We start from the raw sequence: 27,060 nt of genomic DNA on the forward strand, positions 1-27,060 counted from the left end.
TGACCATTAGGTGGGGCTACATCCTTGAGATAGCTCTGCGTATTTTGGTCGTGAGCATGCATTATTTAATGATAATAATAATGATTCAGTGTTAAATAACATTTAATTGGTTGAATGTAGACTACAAACATACTGCACCTACAATAAGAAAATTATTTGTTCAGGCATTAAAAATGTTAAAATAGAAATGAAGTGTGTGTTTAATTATAGACTATCAGCAATTGTGGGAAATTATTGAAGTAAAGACCTCTCACTGGAATAACATCTAACATAACATCTAGACCGCGAATAGGCTACATGAAATCTTTACCACTTATGGATAAAATTAATCTGAGCCCTAGAAGAATCGACTTTTGCAGATTGTCAATAGCTCTTTATTTCTATGGACGGCGGAGCTCCCGAGGCTGTCGCTCCCCTAGGATGAGTTGGTGTTTGTATGGAGTGTGAGAGCTGACATAGAACTGGATTACTTAGCTAAGTGTGGAGAGATCAGACTTGTTTTGCCAAAAAAAATGGGTCCGATATTTACTTTGGTCATAATCTGTGCTCTACTCCCATTGGATTGAATAGACTCATGACATGTCTTCTAAAGGGGCGCCACATTGTCTATCCAAGCTGTAGTTTTGTTAAAACATATTAATATAATGATGTAGGGAAACCCCCCTCAGGGCCAGGTGGAGTTAGGTCCCCTACCTCAACGTTGAATTACTTCTTAATCAATACAAACAACTGTAGAGTTCAATATGATATAGGTTTAATGTAACTTCAAACAGAGTACATGTCTAAACCAAGTTGGGTCCTGGGAGCAATTGAATGGGCTCCAATGTGCACCTTCCTTATATTATCCCTTTGCTCCACCTTTGCTCCTCCTGTTGTGGGCCTTCTATAAGGCCCACCTCTCTTATGCTTCACCTGACCACCTTTGACACCATTATTTTCTGTCTCCATAGCAGTTGTTTTTTTTTAAAAAATTTGCAGATAATTGCAACTTCCTTTAGATGGCATCCTATGCACATTAATTCTCATTTGATTCTTTTTAGCTGTAGATACTCACAAAATAGCTGTTTAATCATTACATTGTGTGGTTTTAATCATAAAACACATATCTTGCAGTCAGAAAGTGAAATTACTATTATAGCAAAAGGGGAAAGCCATCTTGCTATTGTGTGTATCTATGCGTATTGGTAACTCAGGCAACCTGCCTGGTTGGGAGGGGCAGAGTGCCTTCTACACAATGGATACATCAATCATAGGTATGCAGGAGTAGCACAGGCCGACAGATGCCTTCAGCCTGTACACAACATAATTTATTGCTAATTGCAAAGCTATCCCAACAGTAGAATGTCTCAACAAGAGAATATTTTTCTTCCACAATGACATAACCACAGTCTTTTTAAACTTTGTGGGTAACTGGGACATGATGACGTGGCTGGTCTGAATCTTATAACGTTAGCCTATGTGTTTTTTGTCCTTAGCCTGTTAACTCTGCTTAACGTTACTGTGTTTATTTCCATAACCTAGAATGCAAACAATGGAAGCAAGTCTCCGGTGGGCAAGAGGACAGCTTGTTGAGCCGGAGTTAGCTGACCAGTTGTTGGATCTGATCTTGGAAATTTCATCAGGAGATAGTGGAAGAGCAACCACAGCCTCGTAAGTTTCCTCAATTTCACGAATAGATGAAGCCAAAGAATTTAATTCTACATGTACATTGAGTAGTCATAGGCATACATTGACTAATTGATGTTAGGCCTTTGTTTATGTTGCAGAGTTGAGAAAGCTATCTGGGTAGGGTCTCACCCACATGGCACCACCGAAATGTTACAACCCTAATAGTCTTATCAGTGTTACTGAATGCTGGTGGCTTGTCATGATGTGTTAGAAGCTTTCTAATAACATTATTTTGTTGTTGGTTTTTCACCACTGCAGTGTCCCAAGAATATCATGCTCCCCGAACTAACTACTAACTAACCACTATTTTATTTATATATTGTATTTTAGGGTGATGCTGACAACTTGGAAAACATTATCCAGTAATGATTACAATTTACATTGACAGAATATGTGATTGTTGGATTACTCACAAAGCGTGACATCTAGTCTGTATAGCCAGAAAATGAAAAGCATGTAACAATGCTGATTTAAATTTAAAAAGGAAAACTAAGACGAATCATGTGCTCCATTAACTTCTTTTATCATCTATAAAAAAGAATGAATCAGAGTAGTCAATATCATTTGGTACAAATTAAATGTAAAAATCACCACCGATAATGGCTAGGAAAATGCCTTTATTCTAAAATGAAAGATGTGTTTATATTTAATTAAAAACAACCAACCTATAAACTACTGTATAAATGTATTGTTTAATTACAAAGGGTAGCCTACATATTTCTGAGAGCAATGTCAAAATTCATAAGAATGGTAAATGGACTGTACTTATATAGCCCCTTTCTAGTCTTTCTGACTACTCAAAGCGCTTCAAAGGTGCGCTCTATATAACTATAAACTTGTGAAATCTGACCATACAGTCGGTTAGGCTACAACATGATTGACATAACATTAATTTTTCTCCAATGTGAGGGAGGAGGGGGTGGAATAGGTCCATGTGGGGATTTGTGGGAGAGCGAATGAAATGGTAAATGGACTGTACTTGCACCTTTCTAGTCTTCCGACTACTCAAAGTGCCTCACACTACATATCACATTCACTCCATTCACACACTGATGGCAGATGCTAAGTCATCAAGTCATCAGTCCAAAGAAACTAATCATTCACACAGCCCTGGGGAGCAATTTGGGGTTCAGTGTCTTGCCCAAGGACACTTCGACATGTGGGCTGTCCAAACCGCCGACTTTCTGATTTGTGGACGACCCGCTCTACCACTAAGCCTCAGTCGCCCACTAATTACACCACAGCACTGAAAGTGCTCATTACCATCCCAACATGTCTAATGTGGTGATCCTTACACAGGCGTAATGTCCCCACCTGTAAATAACATTACCCTGGTGAGACATTGGCTTGCAATTAATGGATTGGAGGATCACCAATTAACATTCTAAGGTTTTTAAAATAATTCATGGCAACTTTGTTTAAATGTCCTAGATACAACAAAAATTAAATTGTACAATTTAGGTCAATGTCTATCAAAAGCGCATCTAAGCCTTGACCCGCAGTGCTTATGTCTAGTGCTTTAATCATGATCAAGTATCCAAATAAGAACAGTTTTACAAAACACTTACAAAGAACGACTGCCATTATCAATCAGTCATTTAAATTATGTGGTCTGTGTTTCTTTTCAAAGGTACCCAACCAGTAGGCAGTACCATGTTTGTGCTACTCTTGTGTCTAAACATCCTTTCCTACGGGATCGCACAGGACAAGGATATGTAAGTAAATTGTTAAAAGCATGCTCTTCACGCTGAATTGCTACACTTCTTTCGGCATATTGCTTAATGTGGTGTCTCTAAGACTCTTTGTACTATCTTTCATAGGATTCTTGGTTGGGAATGCTTAAAAATAAGTTAAACAAGGAATGAAACCCACTTGTCAGTCCTGAGGTACAGTACAGAGAAAAGTATGGCAAAAGGAGGCTGTCGGTGTCTTTAGCGGAAGGGAACTCATCACAGGCACAACAACCAGTAAAGGAAGCCATGAGTGTTTATTCCACAATTATTATTATTCCAGCTTATTCTCTCTTTCTTTTCTTAAGTGGAAATTAAAATAAAGAATAACCTGTGATGAACTTAAACTCATAGTTTGTTTTGCCTGATTTTCACAAGCAGTAGCTCGCAGGATGACATTGTTACTGTTGTTCATCCTAACCTTACAGTTTACTTTGTCTGATTTTCTTTCTCGTCAAGAGTTCATAATTTGAGAAAGAGAAAATGAACAAAGGGTAGACACATCTAATAGCATTATGTGAAAAGTGATCAAACCTTACACTACCAGCACTTTATAACTTAACTGCAAAGTAATGTCATTGTTTAGAACTTATCTAATTAATGCCTAATTAACCTACACAAGATTAATATACAATAGAAACAGCATTTAAGCTGCCACTGCAGACAGTTAAAGCACACTGAGTGCTTAAACACCACATTGTAAATATCATATATTCATGTCAGATACTGTATTAGATGTGTGCTTTTCATAGGTGGCAAAGGCTGTGCTGCTGGTGAGCGGGAACCCCTTCAGTGCTGGAGGTGAAATCTCTCTTCACATAGATGGAGTTGACAGTGCAAAGCCAGATGACATCTCAGTGGGAGTTGGTGCCCCTCTCTCGGGATCTCTTCATCTTTGGAGTTGGATATGCAGGGAATACAAGGAAGACTCTAATTTTATGCAACAGTGAATGGTTGGTATGAAGTCAAATGATAAAGTTCCAGTAGGGGTCATTAAAATGGCAAATTTATTGCTCTAAATGACTTCTACCGATATTGATACACAGACATTTTGTCAGCTGCCTGTGATTATTTTGAGACTTTATATTGTCAGTCAGAGTACATGGACATTTTTATGGGAACAAGTACAAAAAAGTGAGCCTCATATATTAATCCTCACACACAAGCACACACACAGTTCTGAGTAAAGTCTGTTGTATTGAATTGTTGGATTAATGGATTTATTGACAATATTAAAGGAGCTCAGCCTATTACTTAGCTACTGAGAACTCTAACCCAGAAGTGACCTATTTGACGAGCTTAGCTTTAGCTTGATGTTGCTGTACGTTGTGTGTTGTGTTCAGTACAGAATCCACAGGGCGTTGTTTGGTTGCAGAATAACCATCTCTTTATTTCCTCTGCTGTGCTTAAATGCGAACAAAGTCCATTTTCCAGTTTCCATCGAAAACCAAACACTCTGGTTACAGCATGACAGACAAACTTTTTAGCGCCACAGCTTTCAAAAACCCTTTGCCCTTTCGGAGTCAAACAACTGACGAATACAGTGACTTCCTACCTTGAACCCTTGAGCCCTTGATAGTAGCACAGTGACATCCAATGTACACAATAATTACATTCTGGTTATTTCAATAACGTATTTGGCTCATCATGTTTGGATCATGTTTATTGGATTAATTCCTGTGTAATATTTTGTATTTATTGAGTTTTCTATTTATTTATTTTTGCAAAATATAAATGCTCAACCCTCAAAATCATTATGGTTGAACTTTTCAAAATATGTATATAAAACCTTAAGACAGCTGCTATTTCATCGTCATCATTCAGTATTATTATATAATAATATTAATGTCATTATTTTTATTACTACAGCAGAACCTTCCTCGCAGAACTTCTAAAGGTTCCTCAGGTAACCCTAAGAACGGGTTCTTCTAAGAACCTTTTCTTGAAGGTTCCTCAAAGCACCTTATGAGGTTCCTCCACAGTTTCAAATTGAAGAACCTCCAAAAGTTCTCAAGGATCTTGTTGTTTTAACAGTATACAGTACTACCATACAGCAGTTTTTCAGGACCTGTAGATCAAAACGTCTTCGCTTTATGTGGAGGGTGCCACTATCAGCAGAAACTGAACACTTCCTAACTAACCTGTTTTGCTCCTTCATATCAGTCGCTGGACTGAAACTTGTGCGTATCCCTGAGAAAGTGAGTGAATGAAGGAAGCGAGCTACCTTAACAACCTCCATGTCCACTCCTCAAGACTCAGGATTGCCATCTATAGCTCACTACTAACTCACTCGCCTGTCATGTACAGTATACTCATACTGTAAACTTTTGCACATTCCCATGTAAATATTTTGCACATTGCACAAACTATAATTTAAATAAGTCATGTTGTACATATGCTTTATTATTTTCCTATAATATATATTTTTAAACATTCTTTAATCTTATTGTCAATTTTATATTTATGATTACTGACCTGCAGTACTTGCTTTATATTTCTTATATTTCTATGTTTGTTGTTTTTCACCAAAATACCAAAGCAAATTCCTTGTATGTGTAAACCTACTTGGCAATAAAGCTGATTCTGATTCTGATCGTTTATTTAATCTGTAACATCTATGAGCCCCAGGAAATGGTAGAAGGTAGAATCTCTAAAAAATTAAATTTTCTTTTCCTCTGAAGAAATATTGTGATGCATATGTAGCCCACTGATAAGTACATACCGACCATTACAGGATCATCAATACAAAGTGGAATTCCATGTTAAAGATAAGGCATACAGCATTATACAGGTGCTGGTCATATAATTAGAATATCATCAAAAAGTTGATTTATTTCACTAATTCTGTTCAAAACGTGAAACTTGTATATTATATTCATTCATTACACACAGACTGATACATTTCAGATGTTTATTTCTTTTAATTTTGATGATTATAACTGACAACTAAGGAAAATCCCAAATTCAATATCTCAGAAAATTAGAATATTGTGAAAAGGTTCAATATTGAAGACACCTGGTGCCACACTCTAATCAGCTAATTAACTCAAAACACCTGCAAAGGCCTTTAAATGGTCTCTCAGTCTAATTTTGTAGGCTACACAATCGTGGGGAAGACTGCTGACTTGACAGATGTCCAAAAGACGACCATTGACACCTTGCACAAGGAGGGCAAGACACAAAAGGTCATTGCAAAAGAGGCTGGCTGTTCACAGAGCTCTGTGTCCAAGCACATTAATAGAGAGGTGAAGGGAAGGAAAAGATGTGGTAGAAAAAAAGTGTACAAGCAATAGAGATAACTGCACCCTGGAGAGGATTGTGAAACAAAACTCATTTAAAAATGTGGGGGAGATTCATAAAGAGTGGACTGCAGCTGGAGTCAGTGCTTCAAGAACCACTACACACAGACGTATGCAAGACATGGGTTTCAGCTGTCTCATTCCTTGTGTCAAGCCACTCTTGAACAACAGACAGCGTCAGAAGCGTCTCGCCTGGGCTAAAGACAAAAAAGGACTGGACTGCTGCTGCGTGGTCCAAAGATCTGATTCTCTGATGAGAATCCACGTTGCTTGAGGTCCAGTGTGAAGTTTCCACAGTCAGTGATGGTTTGGGGTGCCATGTCATCTGCTGGTGTTGGTCCACTGTGTTTTCTGAGGTCCAAGGTCTACGCAGCTGTATACCAGGAAGTTTTAGAGCACTTCATGCTTCCTGCTGCTGACCAACTTTATGCAGATTTTATTTTCCAACAGGACTTGGCACCTGCACACAGTGCCAAAGCTACCAGTACCTGGTTTAAGGACCATGGTATCCCTGTTCTTAATTGGCCAGCAAACTCGCCTGACCTTAACCCCATAGAAAATCTATGGGATATTGTGAAGAGGAAGATGCGATATGCCAGACCCAACAATGCATAAGAGCTGAAGGCCACTATCAGAGCAACCTGGGCTCTTATAACACCTGAGCAGTGCCACAGACTGATCGACTCCATGCCACGCCGCATTGCTGCAGTAATTTGGGGAAAAGGTGCCCCAACTAAGTATTGAGTGCTGTACATGCTCATACTTTTCAGTTGGCCAAAATTTCTAAAAATCCTTTCTTTGTAATTTTTTTTTAACTTTCCTTTCTTAAGTAATATTCTAATTTTCTGAGATACTGAATTTGGGCTTTTCCTTAGTTGTCAGTTATCAAAATTAAAAGAAATAAACAACTGAAATATATCAGTCTGTGTGTAAGGAATAAATATAATATACAAGTTTCACTTTTTGAATGGAATTAGTGAAATAAATCAACTTTTTGATGATATTCTAATTATATGACCAGCACCTGTACATGGTTGCTTGTACATGCTGGTCACTCATATTCATTCATTGATGGCACAAACAAATGTGAATGTGCCTAGTGGTTGGACTGGTAACATTACAAACAGACAGATTTGGAAATGATTGTAACTCATATTGAAGTTGAAACTAAATGGGATAAACAGTGCATCATCATGATAAAGTTAATTGCAGGCACTCAAGGTGAGCCATAGCTTAGTCTAATATTTTGGTTTGTGGGCTCCACGAAGTATTCAACTGGGAACAAAAATTGCTGTGCCTCAGACTTCATTTCTAACACCCCTATTAGACAAGAAAGGAACAACGGCTTGGCTGTGACAGGTATTTGCGTGTTAAGACGCCAAAACCATGACGTTAACGCTTCAATTCTTGTTGTGTTAACGCGTAAAAATATAGCGTGTTCAAGTTTGCTGTCTGCTATAGTATAAAACGTTCTCACATTGTTGTCAATTGTCGCTAAAAACTATCAGATATAAGTTATCCTGGCCATTCAAATTAATACAAAAAACATGAATATCGCGCACCATTTAATTGATGTCATTAAATAGACTGGCCATCTCTCATTACCCTCAACTGTGACTGACCTCCACCGTCCCTGCCTGTATTTCTTTTTTATTTCCATTCCAATCTTGTTAATGAAGTAACATTTTTCTCCGGGTTGTCCACGTTTATATTGCCTGCGTGAAACAACATAGTTAGAATGCACAGGGCGAAAATAAGACGCGCTTTTTGTAATCCATCTTCGGAACATTGTAGTTTTACCATGGCAGACCCACGTCAATAACATCCGCCGTCGCATAATTATGTCGCCTAGTTTAAGTGCAGTCTGATTCCTCTCAGCACCGCGGTTCTTTTTCTAAGTCCTTAAGAGTTCTCCTTCACATCTTTCCTTGACCTCATGACGTTTTCCATTGAGATCAAGGAAAAGTGTTTAGGATAAGATATAGGAGGGACTTTTCGACCGCAGCCCGGGAGCGGGAACCCGTGGGCGGGGCCATCGGGAGAAACATTACTGTGCATATTCAGTGGGCCACATACCCTGGAAGTAAACCCGGAAGCTAGAAGACTTTTTGGCATATGCGACAAAAACAGCAATTCTCATTGGAATGAATAGGCGCAATTTTGGGGTCCCGTATCCATATTTAATAACACACCCATGTCTACAACGGGAAGCTAATAATTTTGGTTGGTAAACAAGGGATACACATACATCTATGGGATACACCAAGTGCAGTTCTTCTTTCACTATCCATGTTGGAAAAGAATGAATGACCTTAACGTTTTGGAGGGGATTTAACATGAGAAAGCTGCATTTTATAGCTACATGCATTACTAGAATAATTACATAATATAATTATAATATATATTTTATTCCATTATCTGTAAACAATATGACATCACCATAGCAACATATCGTCATGCGTGTTTCGTTTTGCTGTCCTGCCATTCCATCGGACTTTTGGTTTTTATAGTGCCTTCTGTCTGCCGTCTGCCTGAATCCTATATCCATGTGGATGCAGCCTAATTGTACTGCAGGAGTAGGGGCGGGGCTTGGCAGCCTGAGAGTCCAAACTCTGGGCAACAAAATTTACTCTTTCCTACCTGCTGCTGGTGGTCAGCCTTGTTAATGAATAAACTACTCAGCTGCTGCTGTGCTAAACTAACACAGCAACCCGGAAAATACACACCGCTGGAGAGAAATACTGTATGTGCGGCTTTCTGGAATGAAAACAACTATACTTTAGGTTTCAGAAACATAAGCCGCAGTTGTCACCACCGGGACTTATGTTTTTGACACAGACACCCCACAAAACGACACCGAGGATCAAACTAGTTTAATCCACAAGCTAAACTTAACCTCTGACCGTGTTGTGGAGAGATACAGACTAGTAGCAAGGGACTTTTTAGCGGGTTAATACCTGGAGATGGACCGATACAGGTACTTCATTTTCAACCAGAAGAGCGTGCTTATCCTCGGCATCCTGCAGATGGCTTGTGCGGGTCTTTGTGTGGTGTGTGGGTTCATGGACGCTGTTTTCCGCAAGGATACCACGCTGAGTACCACCAGGACACCGGTATGGGGAGGACTGGTGAGATATTGATCCTCTATCAGAAACTCTTTTCAGTAGTTAATAAGTACAGGCTCGTTAAAGTAGTATCAAAACTTATGGACTGACTATTACTATTATGTTCTGTAAGGCGAATAACATGTATAGTAAATCAAATTTGGCAGCAGATTTCCTCATGTATATCTTGGATCATGACGTAACACATTTTACAAATGGCTAAGATCTTCATTTTGGTATTCATTCAATTCAAGTGGTCATATAATGCTCATTTCTAGGTTCATAATTTTATTTTGGGGTTGTACCAGAATAGGTTGACATGGTTTAATTTTCAAAAAACACCTTATTTTTGCTCACACTTGCACATTGTAGTGATGGGAAGTTCGGCTCTTTTCAGAGAGCCGGCTCTTTTGGCTCAGCAAAACTCAACAGAAGAAGAAGCCAGCGGCAGCAACCACGTAATTGTCAGCTAACAAAACAAACAACAATGACGGTTTACAGGGCAAATGCTATGATAGCTTTCCTAGTTGCTAGCATGGATAGTAATGTTCACAATATGATTTTATGTAAGGTTTAATGACATTCATCAGTTCTCTGTCTTATAAATCTCCCTTGTTTATGTTCGTATGAGCCATGTGGTCTAGGTAGGCGTACACGCCACTTGAATTGAGCGGGACATCCACAAGTTTGTATTGCTGCAGACCAGAGACTTTGAGAGAGCATGGCAACCGGCAATCATTTTTAATTTGGCCAATCAGAATCTTACAATCCACTGTCAGTCAAAAACTAATTTCACCAATACGCCGCCTGAACCAGTTGTCAATCACTTTTTAATTCAGCGAATCACTTCACAGTATTATAAGGGGGGCACACAAACGACTGACGCTCCATCCGTCATTTGTTTTGTAGGACAACTTTTCATCTAGATAGCATTAGCTACCGCTGTCTGCTTATCAACTTCTTGATCATAACAGAATATAGTAACTTTTACAACTGCTCATTTTAAAAGTGCCACCGCAAGAATATCAAACGGACAATGGATCAAACATTCTACAAAGGAAGGGAGGAGGGAGAAGATCAAATTAACTATTCACATATTTACAAGCTATAACATTCTATTTCAGAGATCCGGAGAGAAAGAGTGAAGCTGCCCCACACGCTGCACACTGACTGCCTCGTCAGAGGAGAGGAAGAGAGACATTGTTGGCATAAGAGCAGCATGAATTTGAATGAATTACAATATATTTGAATATATTTCTCGCCTTTTCCCTGATGGTCTGAATAAGTCGCTAAATTTGTCGCTAGTCGCTTTTTAGAAATAAAGTCGCTAAGAGGGTCTGAAAAGTCGCTAAATCTAGTGACAAAGCTGCTTTTCTAGCCTGTTAGCTTACTACTATAACATTAGCTTGCAGTTTACTGCATACAGCCTGTGGTATTTCATTAGCCGCCATAGACTAGCTTTCCAACAAATGCTGTTCTAATAAACTTACGTGTGATTTCTAAAATGAGCAGTGGTGAAAGTTACTATATTGTGTTATGATCAAAAGTTGTCTACTTCCACTTTAAAATGTTGATTTAAAAATGTTGCTGTTTGTTCATACTTTCATCCTTCGACTAGAGCTGAAAACTTAGGATCTAAACATTGAGTAACGAGGTATGTTGTTTCTTTGTGTTGAACCTCCCCCTTCTCCTATGAGAAAGATAAGTCGAATTAAAAAGTGACTGACAACTGGTTCAGGCGGTGTATTGGTGAAATTAGCTTTTGAGTGACAGAGGATTGTAAGCCTCTGATTGGCCAAATTAAAATATGATTGACAGTTACCCCTCCCATTCAAAGTCTCCGGTCTAGAGATACCCTACTCCGGTAACTGGTTTCAGTTCAGCCTTCCAACAACCCGAACCAGCTTCACAACCTAGACTGGCGCAAGACATTTCAGAGTGTTAAAATATTAATTTGTAACTAATTTATCTTTCATAGGTAACATTTTAACTGTGCACTGTCTCTACATCACAGTAACAACTTTATGTCCATTGACTGCCTGGAGGGTATCTAACTTTATTTTAATTTCATATTTAGGTATATTTGAGGAAACTGCTCAATTCGTGCATTATGACGCATGTTACATACTGACGTGGATATGTTATGGAAGTAAAGGCTGGACTACAATCGAGCTGTTTTCAAGCAGTTCAGGAGCAGTGATTTCTGTGGGAGGGGGTAACTCCTTTTAGGGTGGACTTTGGGCTTTTTCACTTTGCAAACCTATTACATGCACAAAAAAGATATATAATGCAATAAAAAAGGGGAAAAAGCATATTACACATTTAATACAGCATATTACACATTTAATACACATTTCAAAAACTGGCTGTTTACCTTAGTCTCGCTCTGCCAAAAGGTTTGTCGATAAGGCAACTCTAAATTTCCTGAATATGGAGTCTGGTGTGAACCTCATGTAAGAGATAACGGGACATACTGGTGCTTAGGCTTTTGTTCCTGCCTGCTGCTTGTGCGTCATTTCATTCAGGCCATTCTCACTTCCTTTTAGATCATGGCCTCTCCAGGTGTTGTGGCACAGTTTGCCTCCCAAAGGAAAAATTCAATGCTGGTAAGTGTGACCAGTGTTTTTTGACTCTTGTTATCTTTGTATGTGCACCTTTTTTTTCTCAAGGCAAGGTCCTCTTTTTGGATAACTTACTTTTCTTTGCAAATTCTTTTTGGTTTTCCAAAGAACACTATTCCTACAGAGACTTGATTATGTGATACTCAACACTGAATTTATAATATAATAGAACACATTATTTATTTACAATAATCCTTTGTAGTGTTTTGATCTCCTACCTGTAATATTCTTATGGATACCTAAGCATACATTCACAAAACACTAAGTATGGCAGTTCTACCTTATCTCAGCAATGGTGTGCACAGACACATGTTGTGTCCAAGCTTGTTTCTGCTTACCTTTCCCCTTACCTTAACCTAAACCCAACCGTAGCTGGGACCCAACGGAGAATTCGATACTATAGCCCAACCGATTTTGGGTTTCAAAAATCAGATAATGAATTATTGGTCGATTAGTAATTTTCCCTTAACAATCGTGATAGGGATCTCTTAGATTAAAAAAAAAAATAAATAAATAATGTAGAACTGTGACCAAATTATATACTCAGTGGGACATTTTACAGTTAAAAAATCTTGTCTGTGCTCTCTGGTGCATTTATCGACACAAGATGTTGGGAGAGGGCCAGGCCAGTGGGAGTTCTAAAGGAAGGGGTGATTACTACCCTCAGCCCCTACCCCCTTTGTGCACTCAGCTAGTTACTACCAAAAGTGTATCTAAATAAACTTGCAAATAAAGTCTGGGTACATATCAAATTGTAACAATGACTGATAAGATATTTTTTAGTCAGTGTGATAAATAATTAGAGGGCGGCCACAGGGCAGAATCAACATTGGCCTGGATTTTTAGACATGAGTTCCAAATACATTTCTCAACATTTTTCTTTGATATTTGCTCTCCACTATCATAGTTTATTATAACAGCAAGACTTGGACTCACATTGGGAAAGGCGTGGCTCATCTCTATGAAAAATTTGTAAAATAACCCTAAAATTTTCAAATTGGATTATATTTGTTATAAGGAATAGAATAATAAAGAATTAAATTAAGTATCAGTTAGTGAGACATACACACTCTCTTTTTCTCTCTTGCACATACATACAGAGTGACTTTTTCTTCCTGTCCCTACAGGTGAGTGTGATGGTGCTAGCAGCAGGACTTTCCTGTGTGGCTGCAGTGTTTACATCAGGCTACTCCTGTCTTACACTCACCTACGGAGAGGATGATGAAGAGGTCTTCCACCACCACGACAGTCCTCAAGTGGTAACCACCACGCACACACTAAACAATCAGACTCACACACACTTACACAGTCACGTGGACTTAATGGACAATATTTGCAGTCAACAGCTGCTGTTTGTTTTGGACATATTTTGTTGTTTTGTATGTTTTTATCCATGTGATTTTATTGTGCGAGCTGTGTTAACGCAATATCTTCTGCCGTGCACCCCTCATGTGTATGGCCTTGACAATGGTGTATGGTCTAAACTTTGATTATTCAATTAACTAATGATGATGATAATAACGATGATAATAATAATAATAATAATAATAATAATAGTCTCCACAATTACCATCGAGCTGAATTACCACCTCTGACAGTCTCAATAAAAACTAAACAAACCTTTCTTACAGCATTATCACTTGTCACAGCAGGAAAATCACAGGTGTTACTAATAACATTAACGATGGCTCAATCCAATCCAATACCCTGACACTGTTATACCTGAATGGAATGCAGCCACTATTAATATAATTAATTACACCTGTGTTTGACAAGTCCGCTGTGAGGAAGGTCTTACATGATTCACCAAATAAAACATTGTGTATCACCCGAAGGAAATCTTTTGTGCTGTGTGTGTGTGTGTGTGTGTGTGTGTGTGGAGGAGGTTAAAGGGAATTGAGTGAATTGTCTAAATCTGGAGATAAATTTATATATTTTTTCTATTTTTTCCACATAGGTGCACAAATTATAATCAGTGTCATTACATTGTTAAAGTGGCACACAATTTTACACACAAAGTTCCATCTATGTCTTCAGTGACTCTGGAGGAGCTTGAGTCTGAGAAAATAACCCTGATGATGTCATCTGGGTTATCTCAGAAATTTGTAGTCTCCAAATTCAAACTAACAGATAGCATTACAAACTAGGGATATGGAGGTTGAAATACATAGGCATTTTTCAGGCAGAGAGGTTCTAATGAAAGACACTATCAAATTGCATTATGGGAAGTAATATCCAGTATTTGTGGAAGTTAGACCCATATTAGAGATAAAGTCAGAATATCTCGGCCTCTGTTGCTTCCATATCAACCATTTCTTTAATCTTTTGAAATCTGTCTCTTGCAAGTCCTTGAGCTTTATGGAAGTGCCATGCTAAATGCTGGAGTATCTCTTTAGAACTGCAAACTGTTTTGCACACTCAGAGTAGTAACTACACTAGTTGTTGGCCAATTTTTGCACCACTGGTAGTGAGGCCTGAGAATGTCATGCTCAGTCAATCCGACACTTTTTGGTAAATTGGTATGAATATTCATGTCGATTCTCCTAATGATTTTTGTGACTCCCTAATCTTTCATATAGTGCTAGATTGTCTTTTGACCAACACTTTGGTCCATGACAATGTATCTTGAAAACTAATCTTGCAGAGCCAACCACATACACAGAAGTACATGTATATATGTCTGGGGACAATCTAGATGAGATTTGTTTTAAAAGGCCACACTGTAATCTCTGGGAAGTGCTACTACAACAACATCACAGTTATGTCTACTTAATACAGGTTTTACACATTCTTTGTCTCTCTGCTCAGACGTTTGTGCTTCATCGGATGGTGAAGGGGGCCAACGCCACCATACTGCTGACCTGCATAATCAGCCTGGTTCTCTCCTCTCTCATCGCCTATGTGGGTTGCCGTAGTCTTCCCTGCTGTGGCTGCTATGATGTCAGAACTGGATTGGTAAGGAAGAACACAGTCACCACAAATGGCTTTAAAATGAGCAAAACGAAAATGTTACCTTTTGTTGTACTATATTGACCCTTTGCTAAGCCCCACCTCTCTTTGTTACTGTTGCTATGCCTATCAAGCTTTTAGTTCTAGCTCGGCTAGTATGCAGCTTCCACTAATAACAATGGCAGATTTACGACAGAAAATTCTTTGTAATTTTTGAAACAATGGTACCTTGATTTTAGACAGAGGTAGACAAAAGCAGCTTCTCATTTCTAGCAGGCAACTATCAATTTTGGTGGCTGAAATGAAAACTGTCGCTGGTGGCTTGCATCAGCTGTAGCTAGCTAGCTAATTAAGCCACAGCTTGATGAGTTGGTTGAACACTCCAGCTGACTTGTTTTAAAACTTCAGCCCTCTAAAAAGGTCTTAAATATGCACATGATGGCTACATGCATTTTATCATGGTAAAAGACTGGGGCTAAAGCTGGACGTCTCAGACAAAAAGGTAGCATCCTCACCGGCTAATGATCCATGTAGAAGACATGGAAATAAAAGACATACATATAACCTACCTACATACTTTACATTTGTTAAAAACATGCTTGGCCAGGTAAGACAGAGGTTAGAATTATGCTTCATTGTTATTATTTTCAAACAGTATGTTTCACTTTTAATGTTATAAGAGAAAAGGCTTTGAGTATGAGGACTCACTAATGTGTTTGGCAAAAATAATGCTATCTTGGGTAACAAGTTTGCCTATGGAGTGTAAACTTCCCCAAATCTAATAAAAAGCAGGACAGGGCCGCTTACCCTAAATTTTAATGTGGTAGCATCCAGAACTGGTGTGATGAGTGAATGTTCCAGTCCTGAAAGGGGCTTTTTCTAATGTAATCTATAACCGCACAAAATAATGTAGTTAGTTGATGATATGCTTCTTGGCCTTGGAACTAACGCTACGTTAGCATTAGGCCAGCCGTGCCTTCTCTAGGATTGGACAGTCGCTGTTAGAAGAAGGGGTTTAGCAAACTGCCAATAGCAGTCACCTCAGACTGTGTACTTCAAAAACTATAATCAGAGATACCTTAATTCACGACATGCTGTGGAACATTGTACCATTGCTGTCAGATAAGAAACTCCACTTTGGTGGTTTTTAATATTTTGCTTCTACTTGACCGAGAAAATCTTAATTATTCTAAGAACTAGGCTTTTTTTGCTTTTTTTTTTTTTTCAAAAAATTGATGTTTGTAGACAAGAGTGATATTATCTTGTTCTTGTTCTGTGTGTGTGTGTGTGTGTGTGTGTGTGTGTGTGTGTGTGTGTTGAAGGAGACACTGGTTCCTCAGTGTGACCCTGGGGACACTGAGATGGTTTGTACTTGGCAAGGTAAGAACTAATGTTAAAACTTACTTTCAAACTAAGAACTAATGTTAAAAGTTGTCTTCAAACTAGTCCTTGCCCACAGTTGCTGCTAATATTACTGTGTTTGGTAGTGTTGGAGCTTTGCCCTCAATAGTTCTGTGATGTAGTTATCCTCTGTGTCCAGCAGGTGGTGATGACAGGCTTTTCAACTCTCCAGCTCAGTCCACCGTGGAAGAGGAGGGTCCCTCCAAACTGCCTCCATACAGCAGGCTGACCTGACACCCACATTAGAGAGACTGGTCCTACACATCCCTATTTGTTTTCTCCACAGAGAAGAGGAGGATCTCAAGACGCAGCTGAAGCTGAAGATGTCAAATTGGACGATTGTAAAGAGAGACATAAAAGTAATTTGGACTGTGGAAGTGTCTTCATTTGCTCTAAGATTTCTGTAGCCAAACTCATTTAAACCTTGCCAAAGCTGAATACCTGTATATGTGACATGTCAAGACTGAAATGCCTAATACCCTATATGCTGTGTGAAAGTGAGTTTTGTTCTCAATATTTTATGTGTATTTAATGAATAAAACCTGACTGATCTGTTTGAGCTATTTCATCAAGTGATGCCACATTTTGAAATGTCCAGGGTAGTTTATTGCAAGGTTACACATGACAAAACCATTGCAAGTACCTCCCTTTTTCTCTTGTCCCCAGTAATTTCATTCATTAGTAACTCTGTGAATTAATACCATTCTGTAATTAAGATTTTCTTTCAGTGGATTTGCAATAAGAGATACAGTAGCATTACTTGTCCATGGTTGTAGTGAAGAAAAGTAAGGTAAATTAAATTATAGTAGGACCCAGCACAAAGGCGGATGGGGGGCATTTATCAAAAACAAAGGTCACTTAAAGAACAGAAGAAAGCAGCAACCAAATCTGAAACAATGAAACATCCACATGATGTCTTCCATTGCTGTCACATTGCTGACAAGCCACAGAGATGCAGCTAGCACAGCTATTTTTTTTTTTTTCATCTGTGTGCATAGCCTCTGAACAGTGAGTCCGGAGAGAAGTCAGTTTGGTTTGATTGATAGTCCATATCCTTCAAGAAGACGTGCAATGTAACGGGGGTGATCAGCATAGGAACCACAGGACCAGCTGTGGCCATAACAAACATCCAAAGACACAAAGTTGCAAACATGATATGGACACCACCCTATGGTGAACACTGGTGTTTGCGAGACATGCTGAATATTGTATTACAAGTTCACATACAGTACATGATATGCAGTGGGTATAGGCATCCATGTACGTAGAAGTGCACATTACAAAGCCTTACACACTATGGGAGGCATGTGTTTTCACTGTTTGATTCACTGGCTAGCCTACACAGTACTATACTCTTCTGTATATGAAAGGCTGCAAAATAGCCAGATTGGTAAACAAGAGGGAATGGGCAAATACAACTAACAAAGACAATTCCGTTTCCAAATCCCTTAGTGGTTCCCTTTGCATCCTTTATCATCAAGTTCATAGACAATTCCTGGTTACATCCCCTTATCTCAGAGTTCAAGAATAAACAACAGGTTCATACTGTATAGCAGGCCTGTTTGACAGATTTAAAGGATTAACCTCAACTGTTAAGTGACAATATCACATGCTGCCAGTATGCTGAGTGTTAGCGCTGGTGCTGCATGCTAACAAACCAAGCGAAACATGGTTACTGTCCCTCAGAAATAGGTCTCCATTAAAACCTGTGATGCCTTTTTGGGGGGGGGGAGCACATGGAGACAGTGGAAACAAGCTGTAAACAAAACATTGACTACTAGTTAACTACTGTAGCTAGTGTTAGCGCTAGTCAGTCACAGCTTTAAAGGCGTCTTTCTATTTTCTCTGTACTGGGTTGTTTACTCCCCCCTCACATTTTATTAACCATTGTACACCATTTCATTTAATAAAGAGTTATTGAAGAAGGAAAATACAGCTTGCTAAACGTCAGCTAACATTCAGTTAGCAAGCACACAGTTTATTCAGAAGACGCATTTGTACCATGGATTCCTGTCTCATAACTGCCTGCAAACCATTGCTCTTTTGTGGGGCAGTTTATAGTCCGACAGAGGCAAAGTTGTTAGCAAACTGTTGCTTATTTACACATCCAGCAGTTATGCAGTAACAATGTCATAAATTTGGCGAATGTTTAGCTCTGTTTTCGGTCTCTTAACTCCTAAGGGAAATGTCTGGCTCTTCAGTTGCTAAACGCTGCACTCTGTTCACCAGCTAGTCACTAACTGTGTCTGACTGCTGTTTGGTGCTGAACGGGTAGTGTGGAATGGGTCTTTAGACCTTTCTCCCTAAAAACTGTTGCCTGCTGTGGCCGAAAACGACACGAGCGGTAAAAGTGAACCAGAACAGTAAACATGCCGACCGGACAGCTAAACAATGAGCTGAAACTTACATTTATGGTCCGTAAAGTTCAAAGGGGGCTGCCACTGATAATTCTCTGTAGGTTAATCACTACGAGACTCCTTTAATATTGTCACACTGTTTTCACATTGATACATTGCTATTATAAGAATATCGATTATATGGGCTTTAAGATTTTCCGGTGCTTTATGTTGAGAAACCAATTTAAGTAGCAGGCCTTAACGATAACGTTCCATGGCGTCTTAAATTTCATGGTTGAAATGTTGAATCTATGTGTGTTACTGATAGGCTGCGTAGACTGGGTATGCACTGATTCTACTTTTTGTCTTCTGATACTGGTTCCGGATATGTTATGTTACATGTTATGTAAAACTCACAGTCTTAAAGGGACATGAACTACTCTTGAGAAAATGCTCGTAGCGGCCAAAGACTAGCGTTTTCTACTCATCAAAAGGGTTTAAAAGAGGATGAGTGCTCACACTGCCAGAGCCTCTGGCCTTCATTTTCTCTCTCACCTATCTGTTGCTGCTGTTGTTATAAGTGACTTTTTCTTTATCAATCAAACTTTTCTTTCTTCTCCAGCTAGCCTCCAGCTGTTTACAAGACTACTCTCAAATTTGTAACAACCCCCCTTTTCAGTTGAATCACTCTGACTCAAGCCTGGATTACCAACCACGCAAAACGGGCAACTATCCCAGAGTCCCCAAATGCCCCTTTTTGGCAAATGGATATTCTGTTCTGTTTGTTTGGAAATATGAAGGACCATGTCCACTGACATACGTGCTTTAAGATGGGTCCTGCTCCAAAATCTAGTATTGAGACCACAGGTTATATACTAGCATAATAATACAATTCACAGAGAGTGGGACTGGAAAGAGGGATTAAAAGGGATCCAGCAGCTATTTTTGACTTGAGGCTCCCAATCAGACCATGCTCTGACTATCCATAATTTACACAGCTTACAATGTCTGACCTTTCCACATCAGCCCTTCTACTAGCCCAAAGTTGCATGGACAAGCCTTAACCAGTCCAAAGCCTAGACCTCTGATAAGCAGTAAGAAGCTTCCAACTGCACTTACAATTACAGTAAATAAAAACAGAGTAATTGAGCATTCCCTTATGATTATAGGTAAATAAGTATGAAAAATGTGGACGTGATTACTTCCCACATTTTTTTTATGTAGTATGAACGCGAAGATTTTTACCACTAACACCTTTTTTTAAAATCAACTGCAAGATTTCAGTGATCTTGCTATGCATCTGCTACAAACATAAAATTTATATGAAATGACTTCCCTCATGATGCAATGTACATTTATTTTTTTTTAAAAATCAAGGTTTTCAAGCAACCAGACTTGAAGGTACCCTGTGGAGTTTGACCACTAGTAGTAGCCACTATGGAGCAATGTTTTTTGTTATGAGCGAGTCCCTGTTTTGTTTACATATAAATATTCTGTTAGCATGTGCAGGCTGATGATGTAATACACCTTCTTGTCAACGCTATTCCACTGATCAACAGTTGTTCGTGATAACACGTGATGAATTTAGTAGTGTATTAGCAAAGGCAGGGAAGACTGCTAGCTAGCAAACATAAATATTAACAACGCAGTTTTCAAAATATTGCCTGTGCAAATGTTTTTTGAAGATGGAAATGCATTCAACATGTTTGTTAGGCTTCAAAAATACACAATGTGTTTTGGTGAGAAACACTGAATGTAAACATATCTGTTTGTTTACAAGAAAACTCTGAAGGGCACCTTTAATGAAACGGTTAAATTAAAACCAAATCGACTCCAAACACCTGTAGAGTATCACAGATGAAGTGAGAATCCAAAACTGAACTACAAGGGGGCAGAAAAAATAACACAAACACCTTTCAATATATTGCAGTCAGTAATATATTGCCGCAAATTACGGCCTAAAAAATGACCAGAATAAAATCTCCCTGACAGTCAACACAAACACAAATGAAATGGCACAGATTGTATTATATTATAATGAGTTCTTTTATTTTGTCTGCCCCCTATAAGTCTGCATGAAGAAATTAAATTCTGCTCTCCCATCAGGTCTTAGTAAAGCTGTTTTGTAAAGAAAGAAATTTCTATGAGATTTCCCTCCCCAAAATCCCTTATTTCTAATGCCACTCTTCAGTCTCCATGTTTTCTGTTGCCACAGAACCCATGAAGATAGGTGAATAGAAACTTCATGGCACAGGCTCGGGCCTAAATTATTATTGAAGGAGGAGAACTGATTTCAAATCAGATTTTTGGCCCCTTGTTCAGGATCATTTCCACGAATCAACGAAAGATTTTGGCATTTCAAAACAACAATCATACTGTAAATATTACACCGAAACCATTTAAAGTAATTTATAAAGTTAAGCATTGTCTTATGGAGACATCCATCAATGTGTTGTGCTGATTATGAAGCCATTTTGCTAGATCCATTCTCTCTTTCCTCAGCTCCTTGCGTCTTCAAATCTCTTCAGTCTTGTGCAGACTCAGGCTGAAGTAGTTTCCCTCTTTACCTTAATTTTTCTCCCTCAGCAGCTGCTGCAGCCCCAGCTCTTGGCCCCATCTCCCCCGTCATCCTTCACCCTGCTCAGGTTGATGGTACCCCCTGATCCCCCGGGAGGCTGGCTCAATACCAGAGGCTTCTGTGACTTCAGCTTGTGGGCCACTGTCATAAAAATAGCCTCAACATGGTCACTGTTTCGCCCGCCATAGTTTCCATCTCCCTGGTTGCTTGGGATCTTTGCTGACGTCTCAAACAGGGGCATGGAGTGGGTGTCCGCAAACTGTTGCGCCACATCTGTGCCCACTTGGATGGAGTCTTGGAGGTCGCACTTGTTTCCAACTAGAATCCTGGGAACCTCAGTGCCCAGAGCGTGCTGCTTGCACTCCTCAATCCAGGCTGGGAGGCTGCGGAAGCTGGCAGCGTTGGTGACGTCGTAGACAAAGACAACAGCGTGCACGTTGCGGTAGTAGTGCTGCACCATGGACTTCCTGAAGCGCTCCTGACCTGCAGTGTCCCACAGCTGGATCTGTCGGGAGACAGTGTGGAAATGGATCAAATCACATTAGAAGACCCAACAACTAATTAAGTATTGTATGTGTATCCAAAGCCTAATTGTATTCCTCTGTGCCACAGAGTTCCATTGTTGTCCAGAAACTGTTAAAAATACATCACTGAGCCACACTGTTGCACTGGGTGACAACACATTGTTGGTTTTGGTCTTTTTCATGGGATTTGTTGACAATAAGAAAAATACAGAATAACTTAGGAAACTTCAAACCAAACTCCACTCACAAATATGGCAATTTAAATAAAATTACACACTAGTTTATCAATTTGCGATCTGGTATGCATTCCCGAAATTTTACTTAGGGCTAGTTTCCCTGGCAAAAATTAAGCCTGGTCCTTAAACAAGGTTTTTCAGAGGATCTCTAATGTATGTTGTTCAAGGTTTAGGCTTTTGCCAGTGTAGCCAGCAGATAATTTTTTTTAGTGAACTCACTTTCCTTAAACCTGGCTTGTCTTCTTCATTTTTTATTTCCTATATTTCCTGAATGCCTTTGGACAAACCCCTGTCATGTTGCTTTCAATTAAGGGGCATTTCATTTATTTGACTTTATTCAAAAAGATCAGTTTACTCCTCATGGGGATTACTACACAGCATGTGAAAAAAAAAAAAAACTGTGGGCACGAAGTTTGGCAGTGAGTCCAATTAAAGCTGCAAATTAATTATGGGAATTGTAGGATCCTGCGTTTTTGGAGCTTGAACCATACAAGGGACTAAAAGTCAGGATATCTCAAGCTTTGCTGCTTCGATTTGAACTATTGTTATTTTAATGTGTCTCTTGCAAGCCTCTCAACTTTGTGGAGAGGTAATACTAAATTGCTGCAGTACCCCTTTAAATGTGGGCTTATAAGAAGGGTTGGCTGTTATTTGCCCACTGCTATTTACAATTAAAAGTGGCCATCTAAATAACCTTAATGGTTTGCACATAGGGGCCAGAAAAATTCAGAAAAATCTGAATTAAAAGAACAGATCGGCGCTATATAACTGTATAAACAGGAGTTGAAAACTTCTGATCTATCCTTTAAGTGTCTGTCTGGCAGCAGGAACTAGTTAACAGCAAAGAGAGGCCAGGCTGAGAGTTGGTTTTCTCAAATTAAATTCTGTAATTATTATTTTTTTCATTGATAAAATGATTTGGCTTAAGAAGTGCCTGTCCTTTCACATTTTCAAATGCACAGATTTAAAAACTAACTTACAACTATAGACAATGAAAGCATGGAAAATAAAAAACAAAAAAACATCTAAGTACTCAGATTATTTAAAATGCTGTATGCCTATAGCCTATATGAAAGACCCTGGATGTGTGTTTCTTCTTCTATTTTTTGTTTTATTTGTTATCATTGTATTACTCTTGCTATATTTTCATAAGAATTACATGCATTAATTTGAACTCTTGATTTGAAATTATCTTCTAGCAACATAATGTGTTGTAATCAATAAGGTATAATCAACCTCCATGATCCCTCGTCCCACAGAAAACAAGTCAGACAGAACAGTGAGAGACAGACCAGTAAGAGAAGAATGCCAAAAAGATTACGGCAGAATACGCTACATTTATTTGTTACTACCTGTATGTAGTTCAAGGAAATAAAAAGAACATTGGCTTGGGACACCCCGGTAGCTCACCTGGTAAAGCAGGTACCATGTATCAAGGCTGAGTCCTTACCGCAGCGGCTAGGTTCAATTCCAGCCCAGGCAGCCCCTTTGCTGCATGTCACCCCCCCTCTCTCTCCCCTGCCTTTCCTGTCTCTCTCGAGCTATCACTATCATAATAAAGCAGAAATGCTAAAAACATAATCTTAAAAAAATAATAATAATAAAAGAACATTGGCTCAGTTATTAGCCAAAATATGATGGCAAATCGTAAGAGTCTCTTATCCATCGTTGACATAATCATGTGTCTTGGCCAATGAAATGTGGCATTCTGGGGGAGCTGGGCGGGGGAAAGTGAGAATGGGAACTTTAGGCACCTTGTTAGTTGGAAAGCAGAATGTGATTTCACCCTAAAGCAACATCTGCAAATAGCACCCCAAAATGGAAAGTACCTTTCCCCCCAAACTCAGAATGAGTTAATAGAATGCTGTGCAGATTAAATCAGTAAGACTTCAAGAACTTCAAGACTTAAAAAAAATAAAAGAGGCCAAGTACTTCACCGTATTAGCGGATGAGTCCATGGACATACAGATGCCCATATGTGTCCGCTACGTCAGTGAGGAGGAAGAAAAAACTGGGATAAAAGAGGATTTTCTTTTGTTTTCTGCCACTTATTAAAACAAGACGCAGCAACAATAACTGAAGCCATTCTCAGACAGCTCACAGTGGGGTCTTCAGGCAACCTTCCTTATGGGTCAGGACTATGATGGGGCCTCTACAATGAGTGGAAAAGTGAGTGGGGTGGAAAAGAGAATCCAGAAACTGTATAGTTCAGTATACACCCACTGTAGGAGATTTTCACTGTTGCACATTCTGCTGTGAAGAGCATGAAGACAGAACCAACCTCCATCTCTGGAACGTTAGTAATCTCATTACTGCTGTGATGACCATGTCCTAGGTTACATGCAGCCCTTCACCAAACAATTGCAGGCTACTAATTCAGACATCATCACAGCATATGAGGAGGCAAGAAAAGTATGTGAAGTCTGTAGTTAATGTGTTCTTCAACCAAACATCACACACACACAGAAGAGTGAGAGTAAATTGTGACAAATTGTGCAGCTTTAATAAAAACGGTTTTGCCAACAGGTCGTCCCTTAGATAATGAGTTTGTGTGTAGTGTGTAGCTTGCATTTGTAGGTGCAATTTTGGTATGAATTTTGCTCATCCAGAAAAGCAGTAAATAAGCACAATTAAATAGAAAAAAATCTGGACCTCACTAATTTCTAAACCCTGGCTACGCCCCTGACCAGAGGCACAAATGCACCTTGTCTGTATCATATGTATAGAGGTGTTTTAACAGTGACCTGTGTCTGCAATTCAAACCTTGATTTTCTCGCCGTCAATCTCGACCAGCCTCTCCCTGAAGTCAACCCCGATCGTGGCCTCGGTCTTCTCGGGGAACTTCCCGGCACAGAAGCGGTAGGTGAGGCAGGTTTTCCCGACACCCGAGTCCCCGATCACGATGATTTTGAAGATGCGGGTCCTCGGCGGCGGAAGAGTCGAGCTCGTCAGAGAGCCGGAGAATTCAACCGACGACCCGCTCTCCGCCATATCAGACCTGGATCAGCGGGGAAAGCCTTCTATTTTAGCGATTCCCCCACTAGCAGCCCGTCAAGCTATTACTGCTGTTGTATGACCAGGAAGCGTCAAATTATAAAAGGCTTTCGCGAGAACAACTGCCGTTCTTTGTCAAAATTCAAAGACATGTGAAGAATACATAACATTTATTCCACGTTCAGAAATTGTCAATATACATACAGTATCTTTATCTTAAAGAAGTGCATTCCAGTAAACACTCCCAGTATGTATAATGTTGGCCAAGGAGGCTGCGGCGTGTTGGTTGGACGGCACAGGCCCGCCCACAATACCATTTCAGGATTTTACGTCATGCTTTCCGATTAGAAGAAGGAAGTGGTTCTTGCTTCACATATGGGAAAATAGGACACATCATCTGAGGAAAACATTTCTCATGAATTCTTAATTTCTTGGATTTTTATACAAATCTCTTGGTCTCTTGGAAAATAATACACAGAAAAACACTTATGTGTACATGATTATTCTTATTATTATAATGGCCAAATTCCATATCCATAAAATTTACAGGTAAAAAAAAAACATGCTTTATTGCCTTTAGCGAAGAGAACCATGCATTTATTCAATTCAACACTCTAAAACAAAAAGCATTTAAAACTATAACAGCTTGTATACTGTGTCATTTTTTTTATATAGATCTTTATCTCCCTTAGCTTTAAACTATAAAATATAGGTTACTTTTGCTTCTATTTTTTTCTTCTCTTTTATATACTTATATATTTTTATGTGTTCCCTTTTGTATATGTTATGTAATTGTAAGATGTGTTTATTATAAGAACTGAAGGATAAAAGTCGGTATTAAGTTGGTGTGTGTTCATTTGCCTTGCTACCATAATCTAAAAGCCTCATTCAAATATCTAGATGAGTCAGACAAGTTGTATTGCAGTGAAATGTTGTATTAATATTACGTTAGGAAGCTCTAGGTTAGTTGTTAGAACATTCAACATAAGTTAAATGTGGTGTGTGTAACTTACATATTGAGAAACGTGTCAATTAGACTAATGGCAACAGATCTGCAACAGTAATAAAGCAAACCCTCTTTGAAGAAAGATACATTTTAATTGAGTTGATTTAAGTGAAATCCACTGCAAAAAATAGCTGTAATCCACAGAAAATGAAGAGGAGTACATTTCAAATGTAAAGCATTGACCATCTACATAGTCTGTATATTGTTTGTCAGTAGACACAATCTTGACTGCACAACTCTTGGAACAGTAACTCAATATGATAAAATGTGCAGCGGTGCGTGAAGGTAGAAGAAACTAGAAATAATTTATTGCAAGGCAGAGGGGGGGTTTCATCAACCACTTGCAATCAGATGTATTTTATTTCTATAGAATACATTTTAAAAATCTTGCTTTTGATTCAATTTGCTACTATTTATACTATTTTTAAAATATAAGCCATTGTGAAATAAATGGCACATAAAATAATATATCTTTTCCATTTTTAATGTGTTTTCTTTTCAGAAATGAAATGAGCCAACCTTTGATGCCAGCTAGATCTTCTAAGATCTTCTGTGAGAGGATCATCCAGCATAGAATAATTGTAAACCAAGAGATACTGACAATGACCCAGCTA

General features: G+C 39.0%; 2 protein-coding genes and 1 long non-coding RNA gene across 11 annotated transcripts; 2 read left to right on the top strand and 1 right to left on the bottom strand.

The window, feature by feature from the left end:
- The first annotated feature begins 399 nt into the window (after positions 1-399).
- Positions 400-6,921, top strand: LOC122880164. Of its 4 annotated transcripts, none has more exons than XR_006378846.1 (4): positions 400-1,432; positions 1,522-1,650; positions 3,299-3,383; positions 3,489-6,921. It is a non-coding gene; the product is annotated as an uncharacterized LOC122880164 (long non-coding RNA). The 4 variants fall into 4 exon arrangements; XR_006378845.1 differs by having other exon boundaries at positions 401-1,402; XR_006378847.1 differs by having other exon boundaries at positions 401-1,253.
- A 1,855-nt stretch (positions 6,922-8,776) lies between these two features.
- zgc:113425 (uncharacterized protein LOC541425 homolog) lies at positions 8,777-17,328 on the top strand. 5 transcript variants are annotated; one of them, XM_044205003.1, is made up of 6 exons: positions 8,781-9,825; positions 12,348-12,407; positions 13,550-13,681; positions 15,231-15,377; positions 16,694-16,751; positions 16,915-17,328. In XM_044205003.1, exons 1-6 carry the CDS (start codon positions 9,661-9,663, stop codon positions 17,004-17,006), a joined length of 654 nt encoding a protein of 217 aa, XP_044060938.1. In that variant the 5' UTR covers positions 8,781-9,660; the 3' UTR covers positions 17,007-17,328. The 5 variants fall into 5 exon arrangements, with proteins under 5 accessions (XP_044060941.1, XP_044060940.1, XP_044060938.1 ...); XM_044205004.1 differs by having other exon boundaries at positions 8,781-9,810; positions 16,912-17,328; XM_044205002.1 differs by having other exon boundaries at positions 8,787-9,825; positions 16,912-17,328.
- A 264-nt stretch (positions 17,329-17,592) lies between these two features.
- rab33ba (RAB33B, member RAS oncogene family a) lies at positions 17,593-25,790 on the bottom strand. 2 transcript variants are annotated; one of them, XM_044204990.1, is made up of 3 exons: positions 25,645-25,790; positions 25,210-25,444; positions 17,593-22,191 (listed from the first exon to the last, which is right to left on the bottom strand). In XM_044204990.1, the coding sequence occupies exons 1-3, from the start codon at positions 25,755-25,757 to the stop codon at positions 21,691-21,693; spliced, it is 849 nt and encodes a 282-aa protein (XP_044060925.1). In that variant the 5' UTR covers positions 25,758-25,790; the 3' UTR covers positions 17,593-21,690. The 2 variants fall into 2 exon arrangements, with proteins under 2 accessions (XP_044060925.1, XP_044060926.1); XM_044204991.1 differs by having other exon boundaries at positions 25,210-25,744.
- Positions 25,791-27,060: the final 1,270 nt, after the last annotated feature.

Source organism: Siniperca chuatsi, linkage group LG8, assembly GCF_020085105.1.
Source record: "Siniperca chuatsi isolate FFG_IHB_CAS linkage group LG8, ASM2008510v1, whole genome shotgun sequence".
NCBI lineage: Eukaryota > Metazoa > Chordata > Actinopteri > Centrarchiformes > Sinipercidae > Siniperca > Siniperca chuatsi.

Coding starts and splice junctions, on each gene's coding strand:
- zgc:113425 (XM_044205002.1), top strand. CDS start 9,661: ATGGACCGATACAGGTACTTCATTTTCAACCAGAAGAGCGTGCTTATC. Junction 9,826..12,347: donor CACCGGTATGGGGAGGACTG/GTGAGATATTGA, acceptor ACTTCCTTTTAG/ATCATGGCCTCTCCAGGTGT. Junction 13,682..15,230: donor ACCACGACAGTCCTCAAGTG/GTAACCACCACG, acceptor CTCTCTGCTCAG/ACGTTTGTGCTTCATCGGAT.
- rab33ba (XM_044204990.1), bottom strand. CDS start 25,757: ATGGTATTGTGGGCGGGCCTGTGCCGTCCAACCAACACGCCGCAGCCT. Junction 25,445..25,644: donor TTCTTTAAGATAAAGATACT/GTATGTATATTG, acceptor CCGCTGATCCAG/GTCTGATATGGCGGAGAGCG. Junction 22,192..25,209: donor TTGACGGCGAGAAAATCAAG/GTTTGAATTGCA, acceptor GTCTCCCGACAG/ATCCAGCTGTGGGACACTGC.